Source organism: Jaminaea rosea, assembly GCF_003144245.1.
Source record: "Jaminaea rosea strain MCA 5214 unplaced genomic scaffold BDZ90scaffold_9, whole genome shotgun sequence".
NCBI classification, from domain to species: domain Eukaryota; kingdom Fungi; phylum Basidiomycota; class Exobasidiomycetes; order Microstromatales; genus Jaminaea; species Jaminaea rosea.
This window is the reverse complement of record NW_020289983.1, coordinates 324,546-340,544: the sequence shown is the minus strand read 5'-3', so window position 1 is coordinate 340,544 and position 15,999 is coordinate 324,546. Positions and strand designations below refer to the sequence as shown.

At 59.8% G+C, this 15,999-nt stretch overlaps 10 protein-coding genes across 10 annotated transcripts; 4 read left to right on the top strand and 6 right to left on the bottom strand.

The window, feature by feature from the left end:
* Positions 1 to 13: 13 nt before the first annotated feature.
* Positions 14 to 730, bottom strand: BDZ90DRAFT_212789 (hypothetical protein; the record flags this gene model as incomplete). The annotated part of the gene is made up of 1 exon (XM_025504147.1): positions 14 to 730. A coding segment is annotated over one exon (717 nt), but the record flags the coding sequence as incomplete, so codon positions are not given.
* Positions 731 to 1,068: 338 nt separating this feature from the next.
* Positions 1,069 to 2,039, top strand: BDZ90DRAFT_232912 (CS-domain-containing protein). The gene is made up of 2 exons (XM_025506436.1): positions 1,069 to 1,644; positions 1,728 to 2,039. The coding sequence occupies exons 1-2, from the start codon at positions 1,091 to 1,093 to the stop codon at positions 1,786 to 1,788; spliced, it is 615 nt and encodes a 204-aa protein (XP_025361423.1). The 5' UTR covers positions 1,069 to 1,090; the 3' UTR covers positions 1,789 to 2,039.
* Positions 1,547 to 2,833, bottom strand: BDZ90DRAFT_241288 (RNA-binding domain-containing protein). The gene is made up of 3 exons (XM_025507387.1): positions 2,760 to 2,833; positions 2,344 to 2,686; positions 1,547 to 2,269 (listed from the first exon to the last, which is right to left on the bottom strand). Exons 1-3 carry the CDS (start codon positions 2,807 to 2,809, stop codon positions 1,847 to 1,849), a joined length of 816 nt encoding a protein of 271 aa, XP_025361422.1. The 5' UTR covers positions 2,810 to 2,833; the 3' UTR covers positions 1,547 to 1,846.
* A 95-nt stretch (positions 2,834 to 2,928) lies between these two features.
* On the top strand, positions 2,929 to 3,914 carry BDZ90DRAFT_232910 (cleavage and polyadenylation specific factor 5). The gene is made up of 4 exons (XM_025506435.1): positions 2,929 to 3,065; positions 3,142 to 3,464; positions 3,541 to 3,616; positions 3,695 to 3,914. Exons 1-4 carry the CDS (start codon positions 2,990 to 2,992, stop codon positions 3,832 to 3,834), a joined length of 615 nt encoding a protein of 204 aa, XP_025361421.1. The 5' UTR covers positions 2,929 to 2,989; the 3' UTR covers positions 3,835 to 3,914.
* On the bottom strand, positions 3,855 to 5,474 carry BDZ90DRAFT_232909 (hypothetical protein). Its single transcript, XM_025506434.1, has one exon. The coding sequence runs from the start codon at positions 5,426 to 5,428 to the stop codon at positions 3,941 to 3,943; it is 1,488 nt and encodes a 495-aa protein (XP_025361420.1). The 5' UTR covers positions 5,429 to 5,474; the 3' UTR covers positions 3,855 to 3,940.
* A 200-nt stretch (positions 5,475 to 5,674) lies between these two features.
* BDZ90DRAFT_208984 (hypothetical protein) lies at positions 5,675 to 7,697 on the bottom strand (the record flags this gene model as incomplete). Its single annotated transcript, XM_025504030.1, has 3 exons — positions 5,675 to 7,165; positions 7,234 to 7,342; positions 7,423 to 7,697. Coding segments are annotated over 3 exons (1,875 nt in total), but the record flags the coding sequence as incomplete, so codon positions are not given.
* A 300-nt stretch (positions 7,698 to 7,997) lies between these two features.
* On the top strand, positions 7,998 to 10,235 carry BDZ90DRAFT_280289 (iron hydrogenase; the record flags this gene model as incomplete). Its single annotated transcript, XM_025509266.1, has 2 exons — positions 7,998 to 8,018; positions 8,088 to 10,235. The coding sequence occupies 2 exons, from the start codon at positions 7,998 to 8,000 to the stop codon at positions 10,233 to 10,235; spliced, it is 2,169 nt and encodes a 722-aa protein (XP_025361418.1).
* Positions 10,236 to 10,241: 6 nt separating this feature from the next.
* Positions 10,242 to 11,975, bottom strand: BDZ90DRAFT_232906 (putative RVB1-RUVB-like protein). Its single transcript, XM_025506433.1, has 4 exons — positions 11,756 to 11,975; positions 11,434 to 11,679; positions 10,907 to 11,361; positions 10,242 to 10,830 (listed from the first exon to the last, which is right to left on the bottom strand). The coding sequence occupies exons 1-4, from the start codon at positions 11,933 to 11,935 to the stop codon at positions 10,296 to 10,298; spliced, it is 1,416 nt and encodes a 471-aa protein (XP_025361417.1). The 5' UTR covers positions 11,936 to 11,975; the 3' UTR covers positions 10,242 to 10,295.
* A 557-nt stretch (positions 11,976 to 12,532) lies between these two features.
* On the top strand, positions 12,533 to 14,479 carry BDZ90DRAFT_280287 (hypothetical protein; the record flags this gene model as incomplete). The annotated part of the gene is made up of 2 exons (XM_025509265.1): positions 12,533 to 12,871; positions 12,935 to 14,479. 2 exons carry the CDS (start codon positions 12,533 to 12,535, stop codon positions 14,189 to 14,191), a joined length of 1,596 nt encoding a protein of 531 aa, XP_025361416.1. The 3' UTR covers positions 14,192 to 14,479.
* BDZ90DRAFT_227549 (putative thiamine biosynthetic enzyme) lies at positions 14,300 to 15,427 on the bottom strand (the record flags this gene model as incomplete). Its single annotated transcript, XM_025504762.1, has 2 exons — positions 14,300 to 15,098; positions 15,183 to 15,427. The coding sequence occupies 2 exons, from the start codon at positions 15,425 to 15,427 to the stop codon at positions 14,300 to 14,302; spliced, it is 1,044 nt and encodes a 347-aa protein (XP_025361415.1).
* Between the last annotated feature and the right edge of the window lie 572 nt (positions 15,428 to 15,999).

Sequence of the window (15,999 nt, the reverse complement as noted above, 5' to 3'; positions counted from 1 at the left end):
GCAGACCCTGCCCTCACGCCCCCTTGTAGCTGTACCTCTGTCCATCGAGTCCCCTAATCTCCCTCTCCGATCCAGCAATGCTCCACTCGACCAACAAGTCAATCAGCAATGCTCCCGGCGCAAGGGCCCACCAAGCCGCGTTGGTGAAATTGCCCGCGCCAAACACCATCAACGGCATGGGCAGACTCGTGACCAAGAGCACGCCCAAGTACACCAGTCTCGGCGCAACGCTCGCCAATCCAGGTCGTTGCGCTGCCGCCGGGCTAGTAGCGGGCGTCTTAGAATTGACAGACTGGTTCGTCGCACTGCTAAACCTCAGATCCTGCAGCGAAGGGACAAGCCAGCCAGGCGCAGTCCCGTACAGGTGGGGCTGAGGAGCAGGAAAAGCTGCGGGCTTTGGTCCCAACTTAGCCAGGCCGAGCAAGTCTACCGTCTCCCTAATCGCACCCACGACGATGATGCCCTGGAAGGCGAAGAAGAGCATGTAGATGGGCCCGGCAGGCAGATAGATGAGATCCTCATGCGTGCCCTGGACGTGGTGAGCTGCCCAGAATAAGGTGAGGTGGTTCTCCGGGTGTGTACCGGCGATGTACGCCGGGATGGGGGTGAGGTAGGTGATGATGACCAGCGAGAGGAGGAAGAGCGTCGCATAGCGGTAGATCTTTGCAGACTTGTCGTGCGAGGTGCGCAGAGAGGTGATGATGGCACGTTGCTCTGCTTCGTCCAATGGGGAGGCTTCCGAGGCAGGCTCGTCGAGGACGGAGAGGGGGTCGTAGTGCTGTTGCGATGGAGCGTCAGGGTCGTCCGACGGACGAGCGGAGCGACGCTGGACGCCTGACATGGTGGCAAGCGTGAGGAGGATTGAAGTGACGAGTAGGGAAGAGGGAGAAGGAAGGCTTGGCAAGGAGAGGAGAAGTGTTGCTTTGAACCCAATCGAGTGCCGGCACGCTCGCGCCTCTCGTCTCTCGTCCGTCCGCCATCTTTTTCGGCGCTCAGTCCGAAGCTCCACGATTGCACACTTCTTCGTACCACTCGGCACAAGCAACTTGCAGCATCAAGCCGGGACGACGAAGTTGCACCATTCGTGAGGATGGACGCTTCGAAGTACGATTCACTCAGCCCGGCAGAGAAGGAGGCGCACGATGCTGCGGAGCGAAGGCGCGAAGCTGAGGAGCAGGCCGCCCTGCCTTACCGCTGGACGCAGGCTTTGGACCATGTCGAGGTGACACTACCACTCCCCGCGGGCACAAGGGCTAAACAGCTCGATGTAGCCATCAAGCGCGCCTCCTTGCGGGTAGGCCTGAAAGATGGCGAAAAGACCGTCCTCATGGCCGGCGATCTTCCCAATCCCGTCCAGCTCGACGATTGCACCTGGTCAGTGGATAGCGCTGCCTCCTCGTCCACCCTCACCATCCACCTAGAAAAGGCCAAGCAGACCTGGTGGCCTCATGTCCTCACCTCCGACCCCAAGATCGACACGACGAAGATCGTGCCCGAGAACAGCAAGCTGAGTGATTTGGATGGCGAGACGAGGGCTATGGTGGAGAAGATGATGTTCGATAATCGACAGAAGGAGATGGGCCTGCCCACCAGTGATCAGCAGAAGCAGAGTGAGATCTTCGAGAAGTTCAAGCGCGAACATCCGTGAGTAGCCCACTCATTGGAGCGGCTCAATGGAGAATCGATGGTATATCTGACCGAGCAAGCTTGCCTCGCAACCGTGACAGGGAGATGGACTTCAGCCAGACGAAGGTGGGGGGTAGCTTCGGTGGGGACTTTGGCCAGTAATGAATAGACGATATCCAGATCATAGCAACAATCCTCGCCCGTGCGAGCCTCGATCCGCTCACTTGGAAGCCCAAGCCTTGCCCACACCATGCCGCCTCAAACTGCCTCCCACTGCCCCACCCATCTGATACTTTGCCTTGAACGCCTCATGCTTAACATTCTCTGCCAACTTCCTATCCTGCCTATACCCAATGTCCTTGGCTTCGACACTACTCTCTGCAGCCTTGAGTCTAACAGGCCTACTCCCAATGTAACGACCATTCATCTCTTTCCAAGCGCGCAAGTAGTCCTCCGGGTTGCTGAATGACACAAAACCATATCCCCGCGCTTTGCCATCGAGCTTCTTGCGGATCACTCTGGCCTTGACGAAGGAGGGGTATTTCTGGAAAGCCGAGGTCAACAGACCGTCAGTCACATCGTTGCCCAGGTCTCCGACGAAGAGACGTTTGTGAGCGGGATCCCATTCGAGAAGGGTGGGATCCTAGAAAGGGAAAGCATGGGGTAGACGACGGTCAGCTTGCTGTCGCGTTCACATCTCGCAGCTGTGTTGCTCACCTCGTAATCGCCGTTCGGCCCTTTTCTGATGACCGTAGTGCGATGCTCCCCTCTTTTGAGTGATCCAGCAAGTGCATTACCCTGCGCATCTCTTGCGCCACCCGTGATTGCTTTGCGGCGCTTCTCCTCTACGGTCTGAGCTGCGCCGCCAGCAGCGGCGGAGGAGGAGGTGGTGGCAGGGGCGGCGCTGGTGAAGATGTTGTTCGTTGGAGCTGCAGCGGCAGAAGAAGCGGGGTATGCTGAGGAAGAGGCACCGCCTGCGCTACCTTGCTGAGGGTACCCATACGTTGCATAGTAGCCATTGTAGTCGAAGGCCCAGTTGTAAGCCGCTGCATCCCAGTAGCTGTGCGAGAGCGTGGCGAGAAGAGGGAGGGTCAGCGAAACATTCCATGCTAGTCGATCATTTCGTGACTCACTAGAAAGGCGCATAAGGATCGGAAGACGATGAAGCAGCAGCGGATGACATGCTGGAGGACTTAGAGGTTGAGGATAGGATCTCAAGGAGCAAGCCACACGGAACTGGATCGATCGACCTTGGACTTGCAAGGCGGACTGAGCGCAGCCGACTCCGCTTTGACGCTTTGACTTCACTCCTTCTCGAAAAGCTCCCTCGAACCATTCACTCAACCCTCTGAGATCGCCCAACATGGCGTCTCCCATCATCACTCTGCAGCCACTGAGCGCTTACACCTTTACTACGAAGGCGCCGCAGCCCGAGGAGGGTGCGTGACCTCTTCTCGCCTCCCTCGTACGAGCATCTAGCTCACCTTCACTTCTGCCCTCCTTTCGCTCCAACAGACCCCTCCGTCTCGGCCCGCCTGCAACGCCTTCAGAACAACTACGAAGACTTCGGCATGAGACGCTCTACAGAAGCTGTACTCCTCGTCCACGAACATGGCCATCCGCACGTCCTCTTGATCCAGGTGGCTTCCTCGTTCTGGAAATTGCCAGGAGACTACTTGCGTCCGGGCGAGGATGAGATCCAAGGGTTGAGCGATCGACTGGACGAGAGGCTGATGCCTGATGACGGGATGGACGGTGGAGAAGAGAGCGGCAGAGGTGGATGGGATATCAGTGATTGCATTGCTACATGGTGGAGGCCGAGCTTTGAGACTTTCATGGTGAGCACGAGCCCAACAACCAAGCAGATTAAGTAATGCGCCGAAGCTGATCCGCTTCCTCATCTTTGCCTCGTAGTATCCTTACATCCCACCGCACATCACCAAGCCAAAAGAGTGCAAGAAGCTCTACCTCGTACAGCCTCCGCCGAAAGGTACGCGCCGCTCGATGTACTTGCCCTTTCTTGCCGGTACTGACTCCATCCTTTTCTTGCCCCCTCCCCTGTGAACAGCAACCTTCGCCGTCCCCTCGAATCTCAAGCTACTCGCCATCCCCCTCTGCGACCTCTACGACGGCTCGAACCGCTTCGGAGCTCAGCTAGCGGCTATCCCGCATCTGCTCAGTCGATACCAGTTTGTTTGTCAGGACTGAGACGTGCACAACACAGCAGGCTGGTTCGCTCCACAATTTAGATGTAATTGTACGCTTGATAAAAGACCCAGACTAGGACGAGACGTCTCGTACGATGTTGCGGGAGCTACTCATCAGCCATCCTCTGCAGTCCCTGCTTCCCCCTCCTGCGCAATGCCTCTTCCAAACTACTCCCATCCGCACCTCCATCACCCATGACCTGCTCCCTCTTTTGCCTCATTAGGAAGTCGGGACCCATACCACCCTCGTCCCTCGAAGCTGCACCACCAGCGCGTCGCTCTGCAGCCTTGCGCAGTCGCTCGTCACGCTCTGCATCTGCTTCCTCCTCTGCGCGGGCTTTTGCCAAGTAGGACTCGCGTGACTCCCGCATCGCTCGAGCATTGCTTTCCATTCGGGCAAGGGCGGCTGCGCGACGCTCCTCGGCACTTTGCTCGAGGGGTCGGCTGTTGCTGTCGTTGCCCGAGGTGATTGGAGGTGAAGGTCGACGTGGAGGAGAGCGTTCCCGAGCTGGAGGTGGCGGGCGGCGATCTTCGTGATGTCGTGGCGGAGAGGGCCGGCGACGCTCCTCGTCGCGACGATACGAAGGACGATGACGATCCTCGTCTTCTCTGCGATAGCCTCTCGAATCGCCATTCCGGTAGCCGTCATATGGACGGCGATCGTCGTACTCGCGGCCGTTGCGAGGGCGTTGATCTCGTCGATAGTGGTCTTCTCTGTCATCGAGATGGCGTGGCGGTGGAGAGCGTGGCCTTCTGTCGTGCCCATTGACACGAGGAGACCTCTCGTCAGGGTATCGTCTCGAGCTGCCTGCTCCCCTGTCTCCTCGCTCTTCTTCGCGACGTCGGCTGTGATACCTGTCCCCCCGGTCGTCATCGTCGTAGCGATGGGGGCTTCTGCGCCTGTCGTGGTCATCCTCGCGCCGACTACGATGCCCACCATTGTGCCTCCTCTCTCTCTCCTTTTCCCTCTCGTCTTTCCTCCGTCTCTTATCCTCCTTTCTCTTTCTTCTCTCATCGTCTTCGTCACCTACGTCCAGGCCCGCCGCCATCCTCATCTGCCTCAATCTTGTCGGATCTTTCAGCAGCGCCTGATACGCAGCCTGCTCCTGCTGCTTGATAGCGAACATTGGGTCCTCGCGAATCTTGGCCGCTAGGTCACCTGCTGAATTCACATTCTGCCCAAGAGCTTGGAATGATCCACCACCAGAAGAAGAAGAAGAGGCTCCAGCACTATGCTTCGCGGCTCCCTCGGCCTGCTGCGATGCCTGCTGTTCCCTCGCCTTCTTCTGAATAAACTGATCCACCCTCTTTTTCCCCAACAGGTACTCCTCCAACTCCCCCTCACTCGGCCCTTGTCCCCCCGCCCCACTAGGAGCAGCATAGAGCCAATCGACCCTGTCCTCCCTCTTCTTTCCCCCGGCTTCCTCTTGGAGACGCTGCAGCTCTTGCATCTCGCGCTCTTGGTCTCGTTCCCGACGGAGCTCATCGAGCTTCTTGCGCTCCTCATAGGCGGCCTTTTCTTGCTTCCAGACCTTCTCTTGGTTGACACGGAGCAGCGGATGCCACGACTTCTTGGCGTTGAGGTCGCCGCCCATATTGGGCGAGTGTAAAGGGACAGAGGGGGCAGAAGGTAGAGATGACGGACGGAGAGAGAGACGAAAGCTCAGCTGCACACCCGCCCGCCACTCCGCGTCCATCGATCGCCTCGTCGTGCTGACGTAATCCACCCTGCTCTCACTCTACCCCCCGTACTCTTCCATCGATCAAGCAACAGGATATTCGATTTTCAAGTCGACAGAGATACAGCACATCAGACCCTTTCCTCGCACTCACTCATGCACCTCAATATAGTTCGCTGGGAATAGACCCTGATCGCCCGTACGCTCATTCACCCCCGACCACCACTCATCGCTCGGGTACTCTAGGTCGACAATCTTGTCTCCCTCCTCGAACGTGAGCTCGTTCTCCTCTGCAGCGGCATAGTCGTACAGAGCGACGGCGTAGGGGCCGCTGGGCTCTGCAGGGGCCGCAGGGGCGGGAGGAGCTGCCGGTGCTGCTGGTGCCGCCGGCGGGGGAGGAGGCGGGGGTGGAGCTGGGGGTGCTTCCTCTTCTTCGACCGCAGGGGCAGCAGCAGCAGGGGCCGACGGAGGCGGCGGCGGTGGTGGCGGGGGAGGAATCTCTGCCTCTGGCTCCGGCTCGACAGGTGCCGCAGGTGCAGCCGGTGGGGGCGGCGGAGGTGGCGGGGCCGGCACAGCCTCCTCCTCCTGCGCACTTGCGGGTGCCTCAGCCGGCAAGAGCTCGACGTATTGCGCAGGGAAGAGGCCCTCCTGCCCACGCGCATCGATACCTGACCACCAGCCTTCGTCCAGCTGTTGAATCCCAGTGACGATCTCGCCTTCAACTAGGGTGATCTCATTGTCCTCTGCAGCATCATATGCGTAGATGACCGTTGCGCTTTGGCCGCCGGCATGACCGCCTGCAGCAGCGTCAGAGGCAGCCGGTGGGCTGCGAGCCTCGGTGGTGGCCTCGTCGAGATGAGTGGCAGCCAGATCATTGGCTACAGCGCCTACGGAAGCAGGCGCAGGCGGGGCTGGAGGAGCGGCGGGAGCAGGAGGAGCGGCTGGCGCTGGCGGAGCAGCAGGGGCAGCGGGTGTCGCTGAAGGACCACGAATCGTTGGCGCTGGCCCCGCAGCAATCGCATCCCTGGATCTCTGTTCCTCCGCTTCCCTCTCCTTCTTTGCCTGCTCTTGCCTTTGCGACCAGGTCAGCTTTCCGGGGCCGCCGCCAGAGCTGGGCACACGACTGCCAGCAGGGGGCGTGTCGGCTGACGTTGGGGCCTGGCTGAACATAGCCATGCGGTCTCCAAGCTTGCCTGGCTTGGCGAGCTTGACAGGCTGGTACGCTGTCCCAACTGGCTTGATGCGATCATCGTCGTCTACGGGCTTCGAGGCGGGAGCGGCGCCTGCCGCGGGCGTGGGCGCTGGGGGAGCTGGGGGGCTAGCTGGAGCAGGAGCAGGCGGGGCAGGCGCCGGCGCTGGCGCGGCCTTGGGGGCATTGACGGTAGGCGCGCCCATCGGTCGAGGAGCCGGCGGAGGCGCCGAAGCAGCAGGCGCTGCGCGGATATTTGCGAGCTCATTACGCGCTGGCGTGTACGAGGATCCGACTGGGGCGATTGGGTCTGGCTTAGACTTGGCGGCTGACTGGAGACCCTTGATGTCTGGTGTGCCAATGGGCTTGTAGCTGCTACCAACGGCAGTGATGGGCCCGCCGCGCTGCGTGTTGGCTGCGTCGCCTGCCGCAGAGTACTTTGAGCCTGACGAGTCGGTAATGCGCTGTCGAGGGGGTAAATGGTGAGCAAGGAGGTCGTCTGGCTGAGGAGCTATGTGGAAGCGTATCTCACTTTGATGATGACGGCGGGCTCGACATCGCCCTCTCCGCGTGCTTGAATAGAGACGTGGTAGCCAGAAAGAACCTTGGCCACCGTTGCGGAGTGAGATGCGAAGAGTCCTCTGCGAGCAAGCAAGCAAGAGCGTATGCATCCATTAGCTCTCACGACCCTCCTTCTAGGAAAGTATCAATGGCCACTCACTTCTTGTTCTCCGGTACACCCTCTCCACACCAGTTGATCAAGACGAATTTGGGGAGCTGAGTATTGGGATCCTTGACTCTCGCATAGGCATATTGAATGCGTCCATCGCTGAACTCCTCCTGCAAGTAGTCGAGGTCTCCCTTCTCGCAGACCTGCACGCGCAAGTCGTTGGAGTTCTTCTCGTAGGTGAGGACGAGATAGTCTCTCTCTCCGTCGAGGACTTGCTTGTAGGCCTGACTGATAGCCGGCGAGGAGAGATTGACGCCCAGCGACATTGTGGATGGGATGATGGGCGGGAATGCGAGGAGGAAGCCAAGGCTGGCGTCGTCGACCGCGGGGCTGTGTTGCTTGCTGCTGGTCTGTGTGCCTGCTTCTCCACCTCAGGGCGGCGGCGGCGGAGGCCATGCTGTCGCTCAAGATGCGTGCGACTCCGTTCCGGCCCAAAGGTTGCTCAGTCCGCCGCCGGCTCTTGGGCGTCGATTTCCAAAGTGGCGCATTTGTCACGCCGATTCTAATCAACCAATCCAAGTCACCATCATCATCTCTGACTTCCACTTGATCGCATCGCTGCCAACATGGCCTTCTCGGGAGCTTTGGTGAGTCCACGAGGCAATGAGGCCCATGCTGAGCTGTACGGCTGAACTTGTCCCTGTCCTCACGCGCAGACGCTCACCGACCTCAACGACTATCTCGGCCCCTCACAAGCATGCATCAAGCCCGTAGAGGGTAAGGATGCACCTACACCCGAGCCACTCGATGACGAGACATCACGCCTCAATTCAGCTCAGACTCAAATAGCGGTTGAGTCATCAGGCGTCTATGAGACCAGCGTCAACGCCACCAGCGCCAACGGCGAACCTTCCTCCTCGAGCTCAGCTCCACGCGCCCGCACCAAGCTCGAGGCGGCTGAAATCTCTCTCAACGACTGTTTAGCATGCAGCGGCTGTGTCACCTCTGCTGAGAGTGTGTTGATCGGCATGCAGAGCCTCGAAGAGGTTCGCAAGGTGGTCGAGGAGAATGCTACCGTGGAGCAAGCCGCGCAGAAGAAGATCGTGGTGGCCAGCATCGCGCCACAATGCCTCGCATCCCTCTCTGCAAAGTACTCCCTCAACGCGGCTTCGAGCTCAGACAAGACTTCTTTCATCCCTCTGCGCTCGATCCTCGCCCGCGTTCGCTTCTTCCTCAAGGACCGCTTCGGATTCGAGGCTGTCCTCGACACGACGTTTGCGCGACATGTGGCGTTGAGGGAGCATCGCCGCGAGTTCCTTCAGCGCAAGGCTGCGGGCAAAGAGAAAGATGGACAGCTCCCTATGCTGGCAAGCGCGTGTCCTGGCTGGATTTGCTACGCAGAGAAGACGCATGGCGAGCTCCTGCCGTTCATCAGCAGGACGAAGAGCCCGCAGCAGGTTGCAGGGACGATGCTCAAAAAGGATGCACTGAATGGGCGACGACGCACGACATCTTCAGCGGCATCCGCGTCGGTGTACCATGTCGCGGTCATGCCATGCTACGACAAAAAGCTCGAAGCCAGTCGGGCGGACTTTTTCGATGAGGTCCTTGGCTCAAGGGATGTGGATTGCGTGATTACGACGGGGGAGCTGGATAGACTCATGATGGAGGAGGGATTCGATATCGCACAGCCCGTGCCCAATGAGGGGCGCGATGCTGCTGCCCAAGAGCAGGACGATCTAGGCATCCCCACCCTCCTCGATCACCCGGGCAGCTCCTCAGGCGGTTACCTCTTCGACCTACTCGAGGGAGCATGGCGCGATCACGCTGCCGAGCACGCCCGCTCCTCTGCATCTTCGCCACCGCAACTCAGCACTCGCATCGTTCGCACATCAGACTTCACGGAGTACACGCTCCGCTCCCCTTGGACGAACGAGATCCTCTTCCGCGGCGCTCATTGCTATGGGTTCCGCAATCTGCAGAACTTGGTCAGGAAGGTGCAGAAGCAGACTGGCGTCAGGAGTAGGAAGGGCGCCGCTGCGGGCAGTGTGAATGGCGAGCGGGTGGGGGCCGCAAGTAGGGGTAGGGGGGTGTCGAAGAGGGGTGGCGGGATGATGAGGAGAGGCAGAGGGGGTGCAGCAGGTGTTGCAGCGACTGCTAATGGAGGTGCTTCGCCGGAGGAAGAAGAAGAGGCACGAGGTTACGACTACGTAGAGGTCATGGCCTGCCCGAGCGGATGTGTCAATGGTGGTGGCCAGATTCGTCCGCCAACTGGCGAAGAGTCGAGCAGCAGCAGCGGCGGGAACAACGGCATCTCCATGGCCATCTCCTCCGGCTTAGTCGAGTCGACCGAAGCGCAAGTGGATGCGGCACCAGTTCCTCCTCCTCCGCAGACGAACGGCAAAGGAAAGGGGCCACTTGCCAAGCTCGACCTCGATCCTGAGGGCTACTCCTCTGGATGGAGTACCCCGCGCACGGACGTGTCATCGACCGGAGGCATGGATGTGGACACGCAAGAGAAGGAGGAAGCGGCGCTGAAGCAGGGGTGGAAGGGGACGAGTAAGGAGTGGGTAAGGAGGGTGGAGGAGGCGTACTGGAGTGCCGGTACAGGTGAAGGGGAGATCCAGAGGACAGGGCCTACAACTAGTGGTGAGGCGTTGCAGGCGACCCTTACACGTCGACGAGAGGCGAAAGCGCTGGCATTGGGCGAAGCTGTTGACAGTTTGGCAGACGAGGTGGTGAGGGACATGATGGCCGCTGAGAGTGGCAATGAGGATGAGGAGGAGCGACGCTGCCGCCTGCTTCGCACAGATTATCGTGCCGTGCAGGACGAAGCTGTTAGCGGTCTGGCCGTGCAGTGGTAGTCGCCCGGATGTGCATGCAAAATAGAGATACCAAGTGACACATTATCATTTGTCTTCGATCTACGCCTTCAAGAGCTGCACACTCTGCCTCGCGTCCATGAATAGCCCACCCGCCGTCTCATCGACGTCCTCGACAGCGATCTCCTGCCTGCCCTGCAGTCTTGCCAGGATGCTCGCCGGCGTGAGCAACTGCAACGCAAACCTCAATGAGGTATTAACGCCCTTCTCCGTCAACTTCTCCAACGCCTCTTCACCTACGACCAGTCCCTCCGTCTTTGTCCTCAACCTGAGCACCTCCCTAATCTCATCTCTCTCGTACGGCAGCGTCCTAACAATCATGCAGCGATCAAGCAGATCGAGCGGGATACCATGTGGGCTGACGATCCCCGTGTTAGAGCCTGGCCCGTCGTACTCGGTTCCTCGAATTGTGGATTGACCGCGGTTGGTTGCGAGGATGACGTGGGGGCTGATGGTGGATTCGAGGGCGCGATTCAGGTAGGTGAAGCATTCCATGTCGAGCATGTGGACCTCGTCGATGAAGAGGACACCGGGGACGAGCTCGGCGATACCTTGCTCAATGTATTTGTTGACAACCCTGCGGCAAAGACAGAAATGATGTCAGCAGGCTCGCGCAACGGTGAACGTAGTCTTGGAGCGTTGCGCCCACTCACTTGTTGATCTCGCCACGCAGCTTGTCCGTGATCTCGGTACGACGGCCCTTCACCAGCTGACCCACGACGGACATGATGTCCTGGCCACCTTGCGGCTTGGCATTGGCCATGTCGAGATCATGGAGCGTAACGTCCTGCACAACCTCCTTCCTCTTGTGCACCTCCCCCTTTGGGAGGGGCACGTACTCCTCTGCCTCCAAGTCAAACTCGGTTGCGTACGCATCCGACCTTCCCACCCTCTTGACTGCGCCCGTATTCGCCTCAATGTAGATGACGTCTCCAACGCTGACGCGTTCCTTCATGATGCTCTCGTAGATGGACGGGTCGAGGCGCAGTTGCTTGGTGCCCTTGACCGTCTTCAGCGCAATGACTACGTGGCTGATGGTCTTGCCGTATCCCGAGAGGGGATTCTCCGTCTCCGTGGGGGTCAACTCAGTGATTTCGCCCTCGTATACCTGCGTGACGGCGGTTAAAGAGGTCAGAGCTGATCTCTACCAATGCACTGCTGGATGTATGCGCCCACTCACCTCTTTGATCTCCCTAACGCGCAATCCAATCGCCCGCCTGAAGTTCTCCATGAGAACCTCCGTCTTCTTGACCTCGGACGAGTAGACTTCAGATCCAACCATAGGACAGAACGGCACCTTCTGACCCAACTCGTGAGCAACACCGAGGGCCAAGGCAGTCTTTCCTGTACCGGGGCCTCCAGCGAGGAGCAGAGCCTTGCCTGCGAAGCGCTTACCGCGGATGAGGTCGAGTACGAGGCCGCAGGCCTGCGATAGATGAGACAGAGCGCTGATCAGCTGCTGTGAGTCGCTTCTCATCCTGCTGTCATCGTCGCTTGCTCACCTCTCTCGCCGTCTTTTGGCCTACGAAACCATGCGCAGCCTGCATCGCCGTCCCATCGTCCGCCAATCCCAGTCCCTTGATGTGGGAGTGAGCGGCCACTCGAGCCTCTCGTGAGCCGCCACTTCCTCCACTTCCCGAACCGCCTGCTGCTGCCGATGATGTAGCCTGTGTGACCTTCATCGCGCGAGTGAGAGGTTGTGGATTGATGGGTATCGCGAAGAAGTCGAAGTCGTTGGACCACTCCCGCTCCGCCCCTTGGCTCGACGAGCGGATGCAGCAGAGAGACACGAAAGGCCACGCGAGCGAGAGATGGGCGGGCAGGCGGCTGAGACCCCTCGCGAGCCACACTTTGACGCGTTTCTCTCTTTCTCCCCAGACGTCAATGAAGATGCGCAATTCGACCCTTGCACAAGACGGATGGCATGAGGCGACAAGAGAGCCTTACTTTAGCATCATGCGGGAGCCTGCCGTCACGGCCCGCCCTTTGTCAGGCTCTGACCAGGCAAAGTTGCCCGTCTGCCCGCGCAGCACCTTGCCCCGTCGCTGATGCCCAGCTGATAGCGGCACGGCGGCCCGAAAGCGCGGTATTCAGGAGGTGGTAAACGAGATGAGGGAAGATGACGGCCGGTCTGTGGAAAAAGCGACGGCGACGGCAGGAAAGCACATCGGCTTCCTTCCGTCCCACGCTGTGTGTGTGCCCATGTATTTGCCATTTAAGAAGGGCCAACGTCGTGTTCAGACGACTGATCATTGCCTCCATCCTAACCATTCGCAATCATGTCCGTCCATCCAGTGCACCTCCCATACCTCACTCAATCCCCTCCAGCCTCCGTCCGCTGGGAAGGCAAGATTCACGATGAGCTACTCCTCCCGGACTGGATGCAAGGAGAGACGGGCACTCAGTTCACACGAGACGCTCGTACCTACCTGCGCAACTTGGTTCACTTTACTCTGCAAGACGACTTCTACAGACAGATGTCGGCAGCAAGTGCTCTAGGCGCTGCGGCGCTGCTGTTCACTTGGATCAAATTCGGCATGGCTGCACGCTCGTCCGGCTTCGCCCTCGTCACCAAGAGGCAGAGGGGCGAGTCAAAGGACACGGTCCGAATCCTCAATGTAAGCTCGTCGCGCTCCCTGACTCAAAGTATGGTCGACTGATGCAGACCTTCGCGCTCGCAGCCCATCTTCATCACTTGCCTCTTCAGCACTCTGTTCACCGCCCACGCCTTCACCTCCCTTTGGATGGCCATCCGCGGGCACCTCTGGCACACCTCGCTCAAAATGTACGGCCTCTTCATCTCCTCGTACTGGATCTGGTTCCTTATCGGCACTCACCTCTGGATCACCTCGCACTTCTTAACTGCCCTCACTGCCATCGTGCCTCGAGCGACTGGTAGCGGCAACGATTCGCGCCTCTCGCGCGCTGGCAGGAGGATCGGCCACGCCTTCACCTCACAGTACGCGCTCGTCCTCCTCTATCTCGGCGTGCCGCTCTTCATCCTCTCCTCAGCCGTCGGGGCCAGCTCAGCCCTGGCAGTCCGCTGGGCGCAGACCTACGATGACTGGACAAGCCTCGACGGAATCCTCCTCCTTCTGCAGGGCTTCGTAGTCGAGCCGCCTACAGCGCTGCAAAAGATGGCCATATCCAGCTCATGGAGTAGATGGGTCGAGGCGTGGTGGCTCGTTGGGGTCAATTGTACCATCTGGACCACTTGGTCTGCGCTACTCCTGACATACGAGGTGGTGGGCGCCGCCGTGGTTTTGGCCTATTTGAGGGATCAGCTGAAAGGGGAAGAACGCCACCACAAGGTGTGCGAGACCGAGCTGGCGATGCGACGTGCGCCACAGCAGCAAGCGGGCGATGCAGAGCTGGAACCAGCGAGAGCTTCATCGCCACTTGACGGCGCATCTCAGGACGTCAATCCCTTCGCCGGTGGCAGCTACGACGCTCCAGCCTCAATCGATGTCCCCGGTGCGGACGCCGTAGATAAAGACAAGCAAGGCGCCAGCAGCTTCGTCGACGCCTACCCGCCACCCCTTCGCCCGCCACGTCCCCCAAGCACGGCACTCAGTATCGCCTCGACCACCCACACCGCTTCCCAGCTGTGGCGCCCACCCTCGCGTGTCTCAGTCCTGACAGAGCGCACTCTGGAAGAGACGCGCGCGAACATCGCAACGCTGCGAGCCACTATCCGTGAGGTGGTCTGCGCCGCCTTTCTACCGCTCGTTCCCGTGACTCTGGTGCTCACGATGAACCTGGGCTGGTTCGCCTCCCATGCGGCCAAGGCAGCAAAGAGCGGCCCGGATGAGCTAAAGCCTCTTAACGTCAAGTATCATGAGGTGGCAGCCTGGAGTATCTTGATGGCTGTCTGGGCGAGCATTATGGTCGGTGTGTTCGAGCAGGGAGCGGTCAGGCGATTGGTGGCAAGGCGATGACCGTGGCTCACGCAGGGTCTTCGATCTCAATACTCGTGTATCAGAATGACTCTTTGTGATTGTGGCAAGCGATGATCGCGTTTCTTTTGTATCCTACTTTCCCCTTTCTCAGGCTCGCTCTCCAACAACGGTGTTGTCCCTGATCTCCAAACGGTCGTGCAGCTCCTCCGCAAGCTTAGCAGCGCGGAGCCCACTGGCGAACATACCACCAAAGGTAGGTCCCATACGGGGCACGCTCTTAGCCTCGCTGATCTCCATTCCGCAGCAGATGATGCCAGGGAAGATCTGGCTGGTGCCGTTCACGATGAGGTCCTCGCTACGACCCTGGTCGAGGGGAGCCATCTCACCCATCTGGAGGAGGCCAGCGTTGGCCAGACGCTTGACGCTCGAGGCGCCGAAGGGTCCATCGTGGCCAGTAGCGCTGACCACAACGGGGGCGCTGATGGTCTGAGGATCCATGCAGCTCTGCAGACCGTGAGCGAGGGTGACCTGCGTCCAGTTGGACACGATACCGCAAACGCGAGAGACGCCCTGCGGATCCTTCTTGACAATCAAGTCCTCAGCAGCAGTAGCGTTGTACAGCTTTACATTGGGGAGTGCAATGAGCTTGCTGAGGAGCGTTGAGGTGAAGAGGGCAGCGTGCTTGATGACGACGTAGGTGCCCTCGTCATCGTAGGGCACGCCGATCTCGTCCAAGAAGCCGTTGGCGGGCTTGCGCACAACCATGGCGCTGAAGAGCTGGCCGCCCAGCCAGGCGCCACCACCGGGAGCCACGCCTGCCTCGACGACGGTGACGAAGAGGTCGGGGCGAGACTTCGCGAGGCGATAGGCGCAGGTCAGGCCAGCGCTGCCGGCGCCGACGACGATGACGTCCGAGGTGGCGGTGCGCATCATGTCGTTGAAGTAGCTGTGCAGAGGGCGTTGAGAGGAGGGTGGCGAGTCAGAGGGTGGTGTGCGTGCATGAGAGTCACATCAGTCGTTGGCTGCTCACCGAGCTGTCATAGCCCTGCTGACGTAGCTCTCGTGGATCTCGGCGAAGCGGTAGTTGCCATTGTAGTCCTCGACAGGCTCCTTGCCAGCCTGAATGGGGAGGTGGGGCTTGTAGCTAGCCAGAGCGGCAGTGGCGGCGTTCTGCTGAGGGGCAGCGCCGTTGGCATTGAGGCTCTTAGTGGGGACAGGCATGTCCAGGCTCGAAGGAGCCGGCACCGAAGTGAACGAGGCAGAAGGAGGAGTCATGGTGGGCAGTGCAAGCGGATTGTCGATTGGAGAGCAGGCATGAACGCAATGCCACCGACTTATATACGCAACCCAGCGTGGATCCTGCCGCCACTGAGGTCTGTCCACTCTGACTGACCTCTCACGCCCGCCGTGAAACATCCTGGGGCACCAAGTCTCCCGCCGACCCCAGGGCAACAGGATTCTCTCCCTCGTAGACGGCCCTCTGAAGTTGACCGGCAGCCTCCTCGAGCCTCTTCGAGCAACGAGAGTCGTCTGCTGCCGAGGCCGGTACGTTACGCGACGCTACGCCCTTCTCATCCTTATCACTTCTTCCTGGCCTGCGGGCAAGCAGTGTCTGCCGACAGCACGGACCACCACGCGCGCACGGAGCATGGCCGTTGGTCCCAAAGGGTTAGGGTTGCCAAGTCGCCGGCAATGGGGCACTTTGGGACTCTCACGCTAGGCCCCTAGCTTGACTGGTAGTGAGTGCTGCCGCTCGCTTTCCACGGCCAGGTACCTGCGACCCACGTGTGGCGCGCATGGCCAACTTGACGGCCAAAACGCGGGAAGTCAACGGCAGAAGGGGATGA

Bases quoted from the DNA above. Each gene is read 5' to 3' on its own strand.
- BDZ90DRAFT_232910 (XM_025506435.1), top strand. From the start codon at position 2,990: ATGGCGTCTCCCATCATCACTCTGCAGCCACTGAGCGCTTACACCTTT. The intron at 3,066-3,141 runs GTGCGTGACCTC...TCGCTCCAACAG, and splicing joins GGCGCCGCAGCCCGAGGAGG to ACCCCTCCGTCTCGGCCCGC. The intron at 3,465-3,540 runs GTGAGCACGAGC...TTTGCCTCGTAG, and splicing joins CGAGCTTTGAGACTTTCATG to TATCCTTACATCCCACCGCA.
- BDZ90DRAFT_241288 (XM_025507387.1), bottom strand. From the start codon at position 2,809: ATGTCATCCGCTGCTGCTTCATCGTCTTCCGATCCTTATGCGCCTTTC. The intron at 2,687-2,759 runs GTGAGTCACGAA...GCTCTCGCACAG, and splicing joins GATCCTTATGCGCCTTTCTA to CTACTGGGATGCAGCGGCTT. The intron at 2,270-2,343 runs GTGAGCAACACA...TTCCCTTTCTAG, and splicing joins GGCCGAACGGCGATTACGAG to GATCCCACCCTTCTCGAATG.
- BDZ90DRAFT_232909 (XM_025506434.1), bottom strand. From the start codon at position 5,428: ATGGGCGGCGACCTCAACGCCAAGAAGTCGTGGCATCCGCTGCTCCGT.
- BDZ90DRAFT_232906 (XM_025506433.1), bottom strand. From the start codon at position 11,935: ATGAAGGTCACACAGGCTACATCATCGGCAGCAGCAGGCGGTTCGGGA. The intron at 11,680-11,755 runs GTGAGCAAGCGA...CATCTATCGCAG, and splicing joins GCCAAAAGACGGCGAGAGAG to GCCTGCGGCCTCGTACTCGA. The intron at 10,831-10,906 runs GTGAGTGGGCGC...TCTTTGCCGCAG, and splicing joins CTGCGTGGCGAGATCAACAA to GGTTGTCAACAAATACATTG.
- BDZ90DRAFT_232912 (XM_025506436.1), top strand. From the start codon at position 1,091: ATGGACGCTTCGAAGTACGATTCACTCAGCCCGGCAGAGAAGGAGGCG. The intron at 1,645-1,727 runs GTGAGTAGCCCA...CAACCGTGACAG, and splicing joins AAGTTCAAGCGCGAACATCC to GGAGATGGACTTCAGCCAGA.